The sequence below is a fragment of the Aethalodelphis obliquidens genome, unplaced genomic scaffold, assembly GCF_003676395.1.
Source record: "Aethalodelphis obliquidens isolate GAN/ISIS:26980383/991018 unplaced genomic scaffold, ASM367639v1 scaffold6, whole genome shotgun sequence".
Classification (NCBI taxonomy): Eukaryota; Metazoa; Chordata; class Mammalia; order Artiodactyla; family Delphinidae; genus Aethalodelphis; species Aethalodelphis obliquidens.
The window spans coordinates 14,619,171-14,635,030 of record NW_020837950.1 but is presented as its reverse complement, the minus strand read 5'-3'; the positions used below and the strand labels follow the sequence as shown (position 1 = coordinate 14,635,030).

Below are 15,860 nucleotides of genomic sequence, written 5' to 3'. Positions count from 1 at the left end.
GATATCTTTCCAATTATTTGGTTGTTTTCAATTTTTTCATCAATGTCATATAGCTTTTAGAGTACAGGTCGTTTATTTCCTTAGTTAAATTTATTCCTAAGTATTTTACTCTTTTTGATGCAACTGTAAATAGGATTGCTTTCTTAATTCCTCTTTCTGATAGTTTGTTATTTGTGTATCAAAATGTAAAAGATAGCTGTACATTACTTTTCTATCCTACAACTTTACTGACTTCATTATTTAAAATCGTTTTTTTGGTAAAGTCTTAAGAGTTTTCTATGTATACACAGTAACATGTCATCTGCAAATAGTGACAGCTTTACCTCTTCTTTTCCTTTTATTTCTTTTTATTTTATTTTATTTATTTTCCTTGTATGATTACTGTGGCTAGGACTTCCAATACTATGTTGTATAAAAGTGGTAAGATTGGGCAACTTTGTCTTGTTCCTGATCTTAGAGGAAAAGCTTTTAGTTTTTCCCTATTGGATACTATGTTAGTTGTGGTTTGTCATATATGGCCTTTGTTATGTTCCCTCTATATCCACTTTGTTGACAGTTTTTATTGCAAATGGATGTTAAATTTTGTCAAATGTTTTTTCTTTATCTATAGAGATGATAGTATGATTTTATACTTTGCTTTGTTAATGTGGTGGATCATGTTGATTGATTTGTGAATACTGATCCATCCTTGCATCCCTGAAATAAATCTCACTAGACCACGGTGTATGATCCTTTTAATGTATTGTTCAACTTAGTTTGTTAATATTTTGTTAAGGATTTTTGCATCTATGTTCATCAGGGATATTGGCCTGTAATTTTCTTTTTTTCTTTTTAGGGCCTTTGATTTTGGTATCAGGATAATGCTGGTCTTGTAGAATGCATTTGGAAGTGTTCCTTCTGCTTCAATTTTTTTGAATAGTTTGAGAGGAGTAAGTATTAACTTTTCTCTAAATGTTTTATAGAATTCACCTATGAATCTGTCTCATCCTGAACTTTTGTCTGGATTTTTTTTTATTACTGATTGAATTTTATTACTCATAATTGGTCTGTTCAGGTTTTCTATTTCTTCCTGATGCAGTCTTGGAAGATTGCATGCTTCTAGAAATTTATCCATTTCTCCTAGGTTGTCCAATTTTTTAGCATACAGTTGTCTGTAGTAGTCTCATGATTCTTTGTATTTCTGTGGTGTTGGTTGCAACTTCTCCTCTTTCATTTCTGATTTTATTTAGGCCCTCTCTCTTTTTCTGTTATGAGTCTGGCTAAAGGTTTGTCAGTTTTATATTTTCAAAGAACCAGCTCTTAGCTTCACTGATCTATTCAATTGCTTTTTTGTTTTTGTTGTTCTTTATTTCACTTATCTCCACTCTAATCTTTATTATTTTCTTCCTTCCACTAACTTTGGAGTGCTTGTTCCTCTTTCTCTGGTTTCTTTAAATGTACATTTAAAAGGTTTATTAGAGATTTTTCTTGTTTCTTGACGTAGTCTTGTATCATTGTGAACTTCTCACTTAGAACTGCTTTTGCTGTATTCCATATACTTTGGAAAGTTGTGTTTCCATTCTCATTTGTCTTCAAGGTAACTAGTTTTCACTGTTGTGGGAATTTGACATTCTTTAGCCTTTGCCTTTCAGGCAGTAGACTGCCTATATTCAGAACCTTGGGATAGTTACTTTAATATCTCTACACCCTGGGTTTCTTATTTGTGAAAATAGGGGTAATAATTATAACTACCACGGCACAATTGGCTTGTTTCATTGATTAAATAGGCTAATGAATGTAAAAGAATTAAAACAGTGCCTGGCAATTTAGATACCCAGTTAGTAAGTGGCAGGGTTGTGGTGGTGGGAGTAGTTCCTTCTGATATAGTAGTAGTTACTAAAGGGGCACTCAGGTCCACTACTCTAGCTCCAATTTAATTTCAACTGTAATCTTAGATTATTGAAGTTAAAAATATTATTCATTAATCATGACACTACTAAATCTGCTCTGCATGATAGAAAGTGGTACAGTATTTGTCTACCCAATGAGGTTTACAACTAATTGACAGCAAACTCTCTCTCTGTTGCATATTATTTGTATTCTCCACTGTGCCTTTCACAGTTCTTAGGGCATAGCATTCTCAGAAATTACAACTTTAATAAATTTTTCAATGCTTTTTTTTTCGGTACGCGGACCTCTCACTGTTGTGGCCTCTCCTGTTGCGGAGCACAGGCTGCGGACGCGCAGGCTCAGCAGCCATGGCTCACAGGCCCAGCTGCTCTGTGGCATGTGGGATCTTCCCGGACCGGGGCACGAACCCGTGTCCCCTGCATCGGCAGGCGGACTCTCAACCACTGTGCCACCAGGGAAGCCCTCAATGCTTTTATTTGGCCTTATTCCACCCATATTTTCCCTGTCCTATTTGGATAATTCATTCATTCTAAGAACATTGTCCCTTTTTCTTGCCAAACTCATTTCCTTCAAGAACAGACTTAATGCTTATCTTGCCTACTGAGCTTTTATTAAGTAAATAAAAACTAAATGCTTTCTTTGCAAACACTAGAAGTGCTGGCTATAAAGAAAGATAGTGGAAAATTTGAGTGCAGTAAGAGAAAAATAAAGAACATCAAATTATACAGATTTAACTTGTTTCTCAAAGATTTTTAAAATGTCTTTTTGATGTGTCCATAGAACCATTTTGTATTCAGCAAGCTGACTCCATTCCGCCAATATTGTTTTGTGATCTTTATTCTTAAACACGTGGAATTCTGAGAGCTTTGGCGGTGAGGTGAAGGATGTAAGGATTTTCCTAAGTAAAGACCTATTTATTTTCCTCTGTCCTTACACAGAATTTATTATGTGACTGAATCATCACTTGCTCAAACATTTTTGACATGCTAGATATTAAATTTTCCTTATTTTTCTAATTATGGTGTTTATATTTAGCACTTATTAATATAAAGAAGACACAATCATAGTTCTTCTCTGACCCACTTAAGGGAATGATGTCTATGAAGCATACAATAGTCAACCTCTATTTTTCTTTTTATAAGTCATGAATTAAAGAATGGAAAATGACTTGCCATAAGTTAAATCTTATTTTCCTTCCAGTATATTATGTCAAAGCCTATATTATTTTCCCAGTGGGAGCTAATGCTAGTTGTGTCTTCAGTTGTCCAGTTTCTGTAAAGACTGTACAATCTAAAGGGCCATTTTTCCCCACTGGTAAAGTGTTTGGAAACTTTTCAGTTAATCTCGTCTCACTTCTACAAAATTTATTTTTATGACATTTTATCATAAAATGTCAACAGTCAGGAAAAGGGATGAAATAGTTCTGAAGTAAAAAAAAAAAAATGGCTTCATGTTCTGTATTCTAAAAAAACGTTCTTCTTGCTGTAAGATAGCAAAAGCATACAGAAATTAAGTACTTTCAATGGCAAATCATTTCTAACTGTATAAGCATATATTTCCATTACGATGGTTGAAATAAAAGTAAGACAATCCTTTCCTGATTTAGTTTTCCACGGATTTTATGCAGCAACTATTTATTTTTTAAGACCTGCCAGAGTCTAACTGGCTGAATTTTTATTTTATTTAAAAGCCTCAATATCTCTGAATTTGGTGATGTTGCCATAGAGTAAATATTATAAGTATAATCAGTAATGATGAAATAGTCATAATAGTTCTTCCTCGACTAACTGCAAGATTGGAGATGATAATAACAAACTATTATCTCTTCTGCACAAATCTATGCTACTTGAGCTAAATGCGGAATTTCCTAATAAAAACGAGTCTTCCTATTCCAGATCCCTTTGCCCAGGTAGTCTTTCCTTTTATTTTATGGATAAATTTGTAGTCTAATTAATTTTCTCCTATCCTTTAAAAGAGGCCTTTGACCATGCAATAACAAGGACAAATTTGCCTTGCACTGATACCATGGACACCAGGATTTAGATGACAGCATTAGCAAATGCAGCTTGGCAACAGATATTTTGGAATCAAACCTGAGATTGATTTGACACTCTCTTCAAAGTCAAGCCCTCCTGCAAGAAACCCTTGCTTTCTTCTGAATACTGATACACATGGCTGGAATGTTGGCAAGGGGCAGACAGTCTAGTGTCATTCTAACTACAACCTCAAAAGAGCAATTATAACAACAGTAAAGCCCCTGAAATCTCTACCATGTAATTTTTCCCTTTACTTTTAGAACCATATTTTGACCTTGCTATGTGACAAAGAAAATGTATCTTAACCATAAATCTTTAGATTTATACAGCATTTTCATTACTATAAGCCACATTTTCAGAGGCCATACTCCTTAGGTGTAATTGGTATGCTTATCTTGTAAGTGCTTCATGTCAATGGAGTAAGTTATTTTTTCCCTTTTCAAACATCCATAATAAAACAACACTCAAAATTAATCTGAATAGAGCTTTAAAATTTATATTAATAAAAATATTTGTTCACAGCACCAACACTGATTAAATTCCCTACTAATCTAGTTAAATTTGTATTTATAATGTAAAATGCAGACTTACCATGTGACAAAGGTCTGAGCTAGATTCTTTCACATACTTATATTATTTTGGCATATTTTCATTACTTTGCAGAATAATGTGAGACTGCATGTAGTTAAATACACAATTTCACACTGCTAGAAAATTATGGACCAGAAAAGGAAGCCCTAAACTGCTGACTCCACAATCAATACTGTTTTTATTAAGTACCACCAGTATTGAAAAATAATAAAAATGGTATTTATTGAACACTTACCCCCAAATTGTATATGTTACAGGACTCCATAGGCTTTATTTCATTTAAACCTCACAACAACACTATGACATAAATAATATAATTAATCCCACTCTATAGATAGAGAAATGAGAATTCAATGATCACTGAGATGATATGTATTCAGGTAGTGGGTTCCAGAGCACACACAGCTAACCATCATGCTGCACTGCTCCTGAACATCTCATTTAAAACTAAATGGAAGCACACTGTAGAACTTGGACACTCCTTAAGTATTTTGTACCCAACTGCATGTTAAATTCATCATAAAATTCACAGAACCACACATCAGCCACAAGTTCTATCTTTTAGAACCTCCATGTACACACATGAATTTGAATCTCACTTCTGGCTCCACACTATTTTCCTTGAAAAGTAGAAATGGTGGTAAAGACAAGGGGAAGTAGGTAAACAGGAAGAGAAAATGAAGAACCAACTTATCGCCTTTTTTCTCCTCATTTACACTGAGCCAAGCCAAGGTGGGTGATTAAGAGAGTGTAGTGGGAAATCCCAACATACTTATGCCAATGCTATTTACTATTTGGGTTTTAAACTTCAAAACTCTGATTAAACTTCTTTAGTTTATTTCCTAACGCCAGTCTGCACCAAGCCTTTCTAGAAATAGTATTTGAACAAAGCCTAACTCCTTAACTTACTGTTTTAAATGTTTTTATTGAAGCACAATATGCAAACAGAAAAGTGAACAAATAGTAAATATGCAGCTTGATACATTTTTATAAGCACCCAGATCAAGAAACAGTATTACTGACATCCCAAAGCCACTGTCATCGCCATTCTGGTCACTGCCCTTAGCAGTAAGCACTATCTTGCTTTCCAATGATGTAGATTATTTTTGTTCCATATACTTTTTATATAAGTGGAATAAAAGGTTATGTATTATATATTAACTCAAAGTTATGTTTGTGATTCCATATTATTCTATTTAGGTGAAGAATGGTCACTCTCAGTATATAATATTTCACTGTGTGAATATACAATTTTGTATTTATTTATCTACTGTACTATTTATGAGTATTTGGGTAGTTTTCAGTTAGGAGCTAATACAAATAGTGCTGCCCCTGGACTGCTAACTTTGAACTGATGATGCTCTCTACTGAGGAGGTGAAAGGGGACAATGCTGATTTCACATTACTTCCATAAACACAGTAGCTTACAATATATGACTCAGGTGATACTAGACAGCTTCAATTGTTCATAAATGATTCCCTGATTTTCACATTTGATATGTGACGTTCCACCACTAGTGACCCAGTCATTCATACTAAACATTGTTTCTTCCTAAAGTTTTAATTTTAAATGCAATCTTATTTGGCAATACCTTAGAATATTTTAATCTCTAGGGCCCAGGGATCCATGGTTATGATTCACAACAACATAAACCATCTGAAATCGTGTGCGTTAAAATTTTTTGTGTGCATGGGTATACAGCAGACATTTCCAGTTCCCTGCCCATATTATCTTGGAATCCATTTCCACACACCTCAGTTTACTTGAAAAATTGCAACTTTATCTGAGGTTTGTTTATAGCTGTCTGTGCACATTTGACTTGCACATAGAACAAGCCAGAAGTTCTGTGAAGTTAATAACCCCGGAAGCAGTAGCCCTTGACAAATAATGGAAGGGGATTGGTGGATAAACATTTCCATTCATCTGTTTCTGGTTGGGATAACTCTGAGGAAGGTAGTATGCCGTCTCCAGATTTCCTCAGCAGGATTGATTTTCAGTTGCCCATAGTGATCACTGGCTCAATCATGCATGCTTTATTGGTCTCCTGCCTTCAGCTCTCTTACTTCCACACTCCTCTGCCTTCACTTCCTGGGATCATCTCCCAAACAGACTTTTTGCACTTGAATCCTGACAGCTTATACCAAGCTTTGTGTGTATATGTGTGTGTGTGTGTGTGTGTGTGTGTGTGTGTTTGCATGTGCATATAAATTTGTCTGATAAAATGCCCAGTTTCATCAAATGTTTAAGAATAACTGTCTTATCATGAATTTGTTTGCCAGATCTTTTAAAAATAGCACTTGATTCTAAAGAGAGCACTGTGAGGAGTACAGCAGGACTTGTTGCTTGCTCCTTGCATGTCTCCAAGGGATTCTGGAACCACAACTGATCTTTGGCCAACCTCTGGGAATTTGGCCCTCAGAAGACTCATTATGTTGATAATTGATAGTTCTGTTGTATACACCGGGGGCAACAGACCATGCCACATGAGCTTGTCAGGATTCTTTTGCACAAACATCAAGAGTGACGATGGGTACCAGGTTTCACTGTTGGGGTCTCGAGCTTTATTATCATGGCTGGTTGTGTAACAGGATGTGCTACATGACCAGCTCTTCAAAAAAGCCTTCCCTCAGGAGAGTCTTCTAATATGTCCTTATAGTTTACAGACAGGGAAAAGCACATCCTATACAATGACCCCAGATGGGATAGGACTTGAAATTGAAAAACCTGTGCTTGGCCTCCCTGAACTCTACCCAATGTATAGCTTCTTGTTGTTCTTACTCTTGTCCTTTTTCTGTACTAAACTTAACCTTGGGCATAATCTGCTATTACATCTGGTGAATCTTCCAGAGAATCGGCAACCTTAAGGGTGGTCTTGAGACCTCTGAAACAATCACCAAGTGAATTTTGGAAGGAATGGAGAGAGCAGAAATTTTGACTCCTAGGATACTTTCTAGGGAAACGCATGCCAAGGTGATAGTTTCATAATTGGGATAGAGATCTGGAAGTCTAGTGATTAATATTGATCCATTGGATTCTCTCCAAAAAGGTGCATGTAGAAGACTTTCATAAACAACTTCACTGCCTTTGCAATTCTGCTTAGGATTCACAATTAGGGTGAACAGCAAAGAAAAGTAACTGTTGTTGGTGTCCAACTATGGAAAAAGTTTGTGAGCTCTTTCCTTTTCACCATCGACAAGACCTGCAACTAGTGAAAGTGCTCATAAACGTGTTATCCCCTAAACCACCAGAACTATAGAAGTTGGAATAGTTAATACGGAAGTCAGAAAGGGTAGAAATCTCTCTTGGCTTAATTTTGGAAAAGGGAACTTGAAGAAGTTTGAGCAGGAATTTAAACAGACTAATGCGAACTAACAGAAGGACATACTGAGTCAGGGCCATTCTTCTATTAGAACTGGTAGGCTAGAAAGCCACATGTCTGAGAACTTAAAAATCACAAACATTAGAAGATGTCTCTTGACTTCCAAAGTGCTTCGGGCACTTCCAGATGACTTCCTGCATTTCAAGAAAACAAGATGAATTATACAATATTTAAAATCTAAGTTATAGAGTAAGCCTGCTGTGCTGGGGTTATAAATGGAATCATTTTGAGAAAATCTTTCCTTCTTTAGGAAACTTGCAGGGCACAGAATCATGGATTTAGACTTATTTTCAAGTTAATATCTATCACAAGAACTATCAGAAATACTTGATCAAAATAACATTTACTTTGTTAAAATCACTAACAACTTTTCTTTAGAAAAAAAAAAAATGGAGGTAGTTCAATATGGCGATGTAGATATAACCAGAACTCACCTCCTTCCGTGGATACACCAAATCTATATGCAACAATTTCCTCGGGAAAAAATCTGAAAACTAGCTGAGCAACTCCTTAACATTGGACAAATGAGAAAAAGGTCACGTGGAAATGGGTAGGAGAGGCTAATAAATAATCTTGCCATAAATCCCACCCCTGGTACCATGACCCACAATCAGAAGCAAAAACTCACATACCCAGAGCTTCTCTCTGAGGAGTGAAGGGTTTATACTCCACAACAGGCACCCCAACCTTTAAGATGTGCACCTAAGAGACAAGCCTCCAAAACATCTAGCTTTGAAAATTAACAGGGTTTACATCTACAAGACCCAAAAGCCTGTAGCAAACTGAGAAATGGTTCTCAAAGGGCTCATGCGTGGACTCACTCACCCCAGGGCCCAGCACGGAAGCAGCCATTTGAAAAGTACACAGACTTTATGTAAGAGAGATTAATCTCCTAATCTTAAGGCATTGGTTAGAGGGGCAGGGGCCTGCTGGGATACTCTCTGGAAATGGAGCCTGGTGTGCACTGTTGTCCTGCTCCCTTTCTGCCTTGCTAAAGCCAGTGGCTGTCATTCATCTTTTTTTTTAATTCTAGACTTTTTTCCCCCTTACCTAGTGCAATCTTTAGCCTCCAAACAGCAGGCACCATCTTCACTCTCTCCCTCTGCTGCACTCCAGAGTGCCACTATCTCCCAAAGTGGAGTATTTACACACATCTGGGGCCCTAAGATTTGCATCTGGTGACCTGGTTTTTGCAGCTGCCACCCAGGCGACACCCCTTGATCACTTGACTCTGAAGGGCAGGAAAATCTTGTATTCCCAGGTCCCACAGAACTGTAACAATTTAGAGAGACAATAGTTGGCAGACTACCACCCCCAGGGCACTGCACAGATGGCACACTGAAACACAGCCCCAGCCTTTCTGAGAAAGAGATCTATTTGCTTATCCAGAAGCTTTGGACTAATAAGTGGCAGGCTTCTGGCCTGGCATACATCTAGAGGCCTATGGAAGTGTTTTCAGGAAACAGAGGCCAGTGGATGCCATCTTTGTTCTCTCCCTCTGCCTCACTCCAGCTTGCTGGTATCTCCCAGAGAGAAGCTTATAAATTTGTCTAACACCCCAATTTTTACAACTGCTGTCAGGGAATATCTCAACATTTCCTAACTCTGGTATCCAATGAAGCTTATGCTCATGGGTCCCACAGAATTGGAGAAAGAGTTCTTAAATAGCTACCACTCTCAGGGCACAGCAAGAGGCAATAGATTCAAGAGCTCAGTCTTTCTGTGAAAGAGGCCTATAAGCTTATCGTCATAGCTGCTGCCTGAGGGGTAGGATTCTAATTAAACACATATCTAAGGGCTGAGTTTAAATCTTTCCAGGGGTCTTGGAGGGCAGGAGCCATCTCTGTGCTCCCCTTCTGCCTCACTACAGCTCATCAGTATCTACCAAAAAGGAGCTTAAACAATTGTCTGAAGCCCAATATTTGAGACTAACACCCAGCGGACACCCTCAGATGGCCTGGCTCTGGTGGCCAGCAGGGCTAATAGTTGCAGTCCTAAAGACTGTGTAAATCTGAATATTTTAAAAGCTGCTGCCTGAGGGTGGCCTCCAATCAGCCTGAATCTAGGTGCTGACTGAGATCCTCACCTTTGGGACACTGATAGGTTTTGGTACACCCTCAACTACTGGGAGCTGTTAAAAATAAAATAGGCTGCTTGGACAATCACAAAGTTTTGAGAGATAACCAAGAGCTAGGGCAAAGTTAAACATTAAGATTTATCTCCTACATGAGGTAGATCCTTCCAGACTGGGAGAGATGGCTGTTTCACCTAGTGTATAGAAATCAACACAGAGAGTCAAGCAAAATGAGGAAAAAGAGGAATATGTTCCAAACAAAAGAACAAGATAAAACCTCAGGAAAAATCCTTAATAAAATTAGATAAGTGATTTACCTGATAAAGAGTTTAAGGTAATGATCATGAAGATGCTCACTGAACATGGGAGAAGAGTGGATGAACACAGTGAGAACTTCAACGAAATGAGAGAAAAATATAAGAAAGTACCAAATAGAAGTCATGGAGCTGAATAATACAATAATTGAACTGAAGAATACACTTGACTTGTTCAAAAGCAAACTAAATGAAGTAAAGATAGATCAGTGAACTCAAAAACAGCACACTGGAACTTATTAAATCTGAGCAGCAAAATGAAAAAAAGTGAAGATAGCTTAGAGACTTATGGGACATCATAAAGCATATTAACATTCACATTATAGGGGTTCAAGAAGGAAAAAGAGAAAGAAAAAGGAGTAGAAAACTTATTTGAAGAAATAATGGTTGAAAACTTCCCTATCTTGGGGAAGGAAACAGACACTCCAATACAGGAAGCCCAGAGAATTCCAAAAAAGATGAACCCAAAGAGACCCACACCAAGATGCATTATAATTAAACTGTCAAAATTTAAAGACAAGGAGAGAATCTTAAAATCAGCAAGAGAAACAAAACTTGTTGTGGACAAGAGAACCACCATAAGACTATCAGCAGATTTTTTCACAGAAACTTTGCAGACCAGAAGTGAGTGGCATGGTGTATTCAAAATGCTAAAGGAAAAATGTTCCCAACCAAGAATACTCTACACAGCAAAGTTATCATTCAGAATTGAAGAAGAGATAAAGAGTTTTCCAGACAAATAAAAACTAAAGGAGTTAATTACCATTAAAACAGCAGTACAAGAAGTGTTAAAGGGGCTCTTTTAAGCTGAAAAAGGTGTGGGGCAAAATTTACTAATAGAAAACTTATGAAAGTATAAATCTCACAGTTAAAGGTAAATATATAGTAGTGGATTCATCACTTATAAAGCTAGTATGAAAGTTAAAAGAAGTAAAAATCACTGTAACTACAATAATTCGTTACAGGATAATAAGATTAAGATTTAAAAGGTGATATCAAATACAAAATGGAGGTGCAGAGTAAAAATGTAGAGCTTTAGAATGTGTTCAAATTTAAGTTGTCATCAAGTTAAAACAGATGGTTATAAATATAAATTGTTATATGTAAGCTTCATCATAACCACAAGGAAAAACCTATAGTAGACACACAAAAGACAGTGAGAAAGAAATCAAAGCAAATCAAAAGAAATTATCAACAAAATGAAAAGGCAACCTACTGAATGGGAGAAAATATTTGCAAATCATATATCTGATAAGGGGTTAATATCAAAATATTTAAAGAACTCATACAAGTCAATAGCAAAAGAAGAAACAATCCAATTTAAAAATGGGTAGACAGGCTGAACAGACATTTTACCAAAGAAGACATACACAAGGCCAACAAGTTCATGGGAAAATGCTCAACATCACTCATCATCAGGGAAGTGCAAATCAAAACCACAATGAGCTATCATCTCACACCTGTTTGAATGGTTATTATCTAAAAGACAAGAAAAAACAAGTATTGGTGAGGTTGTGGAGAAAAGGAAACCCTTCTGCACTGTTGGTGGGAATGTAAATTGGTACAGCTACTATGGAAACCAGTATGGAGGTTCCCCAAAATATTAAAAACAGAACTACTACATGATGCAGCAATTCCATTTCTGGGTATTTATTCAAAGAAAATAAAAACATTAACTCAAAAAGATATATGCACCTTCATGTTCACTGCACCATTATTTATAATAGCCAAGATATGGAAATAACCTCAGTGTCCATTGATGGATGAATGGATAAAGAAAACATGGTATATATAAAATGGAATATTACTCAGTCATAAAAAAGAATAAAATCTTTCCATTTGCAACAACATGGATGGACTTTGAGGATATAATTGTAGGTGAAATAAGTCAGAGATAAAGACAAATACCATATGATCTCACTTATAGGTGGAATATAAAACAGTTTTTTAATTAAAAAAGAAAAGCTCACATATACAGAGAACAGGTTACCAGAGGCAGGACTGGAGTTAGGCTGAAATGGGTGAAGGGGATCAAAAGTTACAAATTTTCCATTATAAAATAAGTAAGTCGTGGGGATGTAATGCACAGCATGGTGACTATAGTGAATAATACTGTGTATATTTGGAAGTTGCTAAGAGATTAAATTTTTATTTTTCAGAAGATTCTTTTATTAAAACTGGGTGACATCGATAAGGGGACAGTACAAAAAAAATTTTGGTCCATGAAAAACATATAATAATTCAATTAATAAAAAGTTATCTTCAGGGACACTGTGTAGGAGTGCTGAGCTTCCTTCTCATGGTTCCAGCCCCAGGGACAGAGGTTTTCTGTCCAGTGTCACTCTGGGGAGAACCTTTCAAGGGAGGGGTGGGATAATGACAGGAAGGGTAAGACAGGGAGGAAGTTCTGCTGTCCCCAGTGTGGGACAGTCAGGGATACAGGGCTGGGGGATGTGCTTGCAGAAGCCTGAGGAGGGGGTGGGGAAGCAGGGGCTTTGTCAGTTCTGTGGGTTTAGAGCCCATGCTGAACGGAATTCCCCCTCTGTGCCCAGCTGTCTCCCACCCTGCTGTGTTGAGTCTGCGAGCCTGGGATATGCTAACTCAGGGGTGATACAACGTGGGAAGAAGAATTTGAGGCTCCCCTGGAAAGATGCAAAACCATCTCCGTTGCAAGGGGCCAAGATCACAAGGTCCTGCTGCTACCTGAGGGGTCTGAAGCTTTTGAGGGCAGGGGCTGGGTAGTCACAATCCTGTGAGGCAGGGAGAGGGAAGAGTCAAAAACCCAACTCAGAGCTATTCTCCAGCCCTAGGAGCTTTCACTCCTCAGTGCCCTAGAAGTCACCAGTGGGTGTCAACTGGGCAGACAAGGGACAGGAAGACAGGGATGGCCCAGGGCTTTTACCCATTTGATTTTAGGCCTGTTTCTCCATGAAAGGATGGGGGAGGCAGGGTGGAATGAATGAATGAGTCACACCTCCAAGCAACAGCAGAAAGGAACAGCCTCTGCTGGCAATGACAGTACCCTAGGTGAGGACCCTTGGGGCTCTGACAGAGAAAGGCAAGATTCCCCCGCTCAAATGCCCTGGGTTAGGACAGATAGGAGGGAATCCTAAAAAGCAGCTACAGGGAGTGTGGTGAGAGGGAGCAATACTAAGAGAACTAACTCCAATACTGATGTGGACCCCCTACGAGGGAGTAAGAGAAGCACTGAGACAGTAGGCCAATCCAGAGGGCTGCAGACTGACCTGGGGCTCAGTGGAGCCCAAGATCCAAGATTCCTTTAGTGCTAGAGGGCAACAAGTGAAGGGACAGTTTGCTCCAAACCTGGGAAGGAAGGAAACTGGATTCTGTTATCAGGAAAGCCAAGATCAACTAGCTTATAGAGTGCCCCCAGGCCTGAGTCTCGGAGAAGGGGCTAAAGCTCCCAACTCCCAGGTCTCTGAAGGGCAGGATCAGTGTAGCTGGTCCCCTTGAAGACCACTTGGCCGTAGGCCCAATCCATTCAATGCATTGATTACCACTACAGGTTCTCTCTCTAATACTATCTAGAGGTCCTATGCAGACCAGGGGAGGGTACAGGCACATGGGAACTTTGTGGGGCAAAGGGAAGCTGGGGGTAGGAAGGGATGGGGTGGGAGAAGAGGGTAACAGGTATCATGTGAGACCCTCTTCATTCTGGTGTTGTCCTAGAACCAACGGCATCCCCTGGAAGGCCCCAAGCAAGACCAAGGCAGGTGCTATGAGGCAGGCAGCACAGGGCCCAAATAAAGAAATCGGTGCAGCCAAATCAGGGCTGTGGGAGAAGCCCTATGTCTTTCGGATTCCCAGGGCTTGCTCTAATTCTTGTCGTCTCTGCTGCACCTTGGAGCAGAAGCATCGGCACACGGCCTCCTGTGCCCAAGGCTGGAAGTAGAACTCAGCTCGGCGCTCTTCCTCTGTGTTACCCACCACATCAGTCATGGTCTTGAGGTCCCGGCACTGGGACTGAAGCCAGTCACTGATGAAACCCTGAGGGTCTCTGGCAAAGCTCAGCATGAACTCTCGCTGGGTCTTCAGCTGATTGATAGTTTCTATTGTCTCATGGATCTTGTTGTCTAGAGTAGCAATCTCCTGCTGGCTGGCAGTAGACAGCAGAAAAGAATTCATCTGGGTCTTCAAGGTATCATCCACTTCCACATCAATGTCATAACAAGCTGTCTTTTTCTGATCATTCGGGTCAACACTGATGACATGATTAATGATGATGGGCTCTGGTGGCATAAGCAAGGCGTGGAGCTGTTGGGGGATCTCTGAAAACTTCATAGGTTGAGACTCAAAGATCTGCTGGAGGTACTTGTCACAGATAACAAACTCCTGCTCAGGTGGGTTCTGGAGCTTACGCGTCTTAATATATTGCCACAGTGCTTGATCACTGGACGGGTCTGGGTGTGGATGCCCAGTAGCAGAGCCAGACGAGGGTCTAATTTAAACTGAGGAGGCTGGTAATCCAGCATCAGCAGGACAGTACACCATACATTCACATGTCCTGGCCGCTTCACCTGGAAGCCATCTGTCTCCTGGGTAGTGGCGGTCCTGTGCCATTCCACCAGATGGTTATCTGGCCCATACAGGTCTTTGTCCAGTTCGATCACCAAGGACTTAAAAAAAGAAGAGAACTTCCTCTTTTGTTTGGTGGCATCATATTTGGAAAAGGCTGAATCCTCCAGGAGCCGTCCTTCTACCCGAAGCTCCCAGGAAGCCACCGTCCCTTCCCCATTCTCAGCATCTGACTTTGCCGGATTGAAAGTGTTAGAAATGAAAATTCGCAGCTTCCGTTTTTTCTTGATGGGACGTTCCAAGGCTTCCTGGATATCTAGCTGTTTCCTCATGATAGTCTGGTCCAGTTTCCTTTCAAAAGCCAAGAGATCCATATAGGCCTGGGATTCTGGTACCAGTTCACGAATCCTTTGAGGTAGAATTTTGCCAGCCATCTTCTTTTTCTTTGCATTGTGGTTCCGATTTTGGACCGCCTGCTGCTGGACCTGCTGGGTCTGCTGAGGTGCAGGTCTCTTGAGGGACTGGTCCATCCCTGACTGGGCCAGGCCAGGTAGGACTGAAGGTTTCCCCCCATAGCCAGGGGGTCCCATGGAAGGTCCCTGAGGTGTCATTCGGCTGCCTGGTAGCATACCTGGTCTCGGATAGACCGCTCCGGGCATCGGGGAGCGGTACAGCCCTTGACCCGGCGCCGGGCCCATTCGCACCGGAGGCCCCGGAGTCCCGCCCAGACCCAGGGCAGCCGCCGTGCCCGCCCCTCCTGAGTCTCCAGCGTCGCCGCTCGGAGCCACAGACTAGAAACCTCCCCGGGCCACCATCTTTCCCAGAGCCGCTGCTGCAGCTGTACAAACAACCGGAACCGGAACTTCCCGCGACCCCCCCCACCCCCGCCCGCTCCCCGCGTGCCAGCCCGGCCGCCCAGCTGGCCCGCCGGCATGGGAGGCTCGGGGCAGCGAGCCGAGATTAAATTTTTAAAGTCCTCATCGAAAGAAAAAAATTTGTAGTAATGTATGCTGACAGACTTTAACTAGACTTACTGTGG

General features: G+C 40.0%; 1 protein-coding gene across 1 annotated transcript; it reads right to left on the bottom strand.

Annotated features, from left to right (window-relative positions):
* Positions 1 to 12,969: 12,969 nt before the first annotated feature.
* Positions 12,970 to 15,636, bottom strand: LOC113618873 (SWI/SNF-related matrix-associated actin-dependent regulator of chromatin subfamily D member 1-like). The gene is given in 3 exon segments (XM_027103190.1): positions 12,970 to 13,035; positions 14,147 to 14,694; positions 14,697 to 15,636. Coding segments are annotated over 3 exon segments (1,539 nt in total). The 3' UTR covers positions 12,970 to 12,984.
* Positions 15,637 to 15,860: the final 224 nt, after the last annotated feature.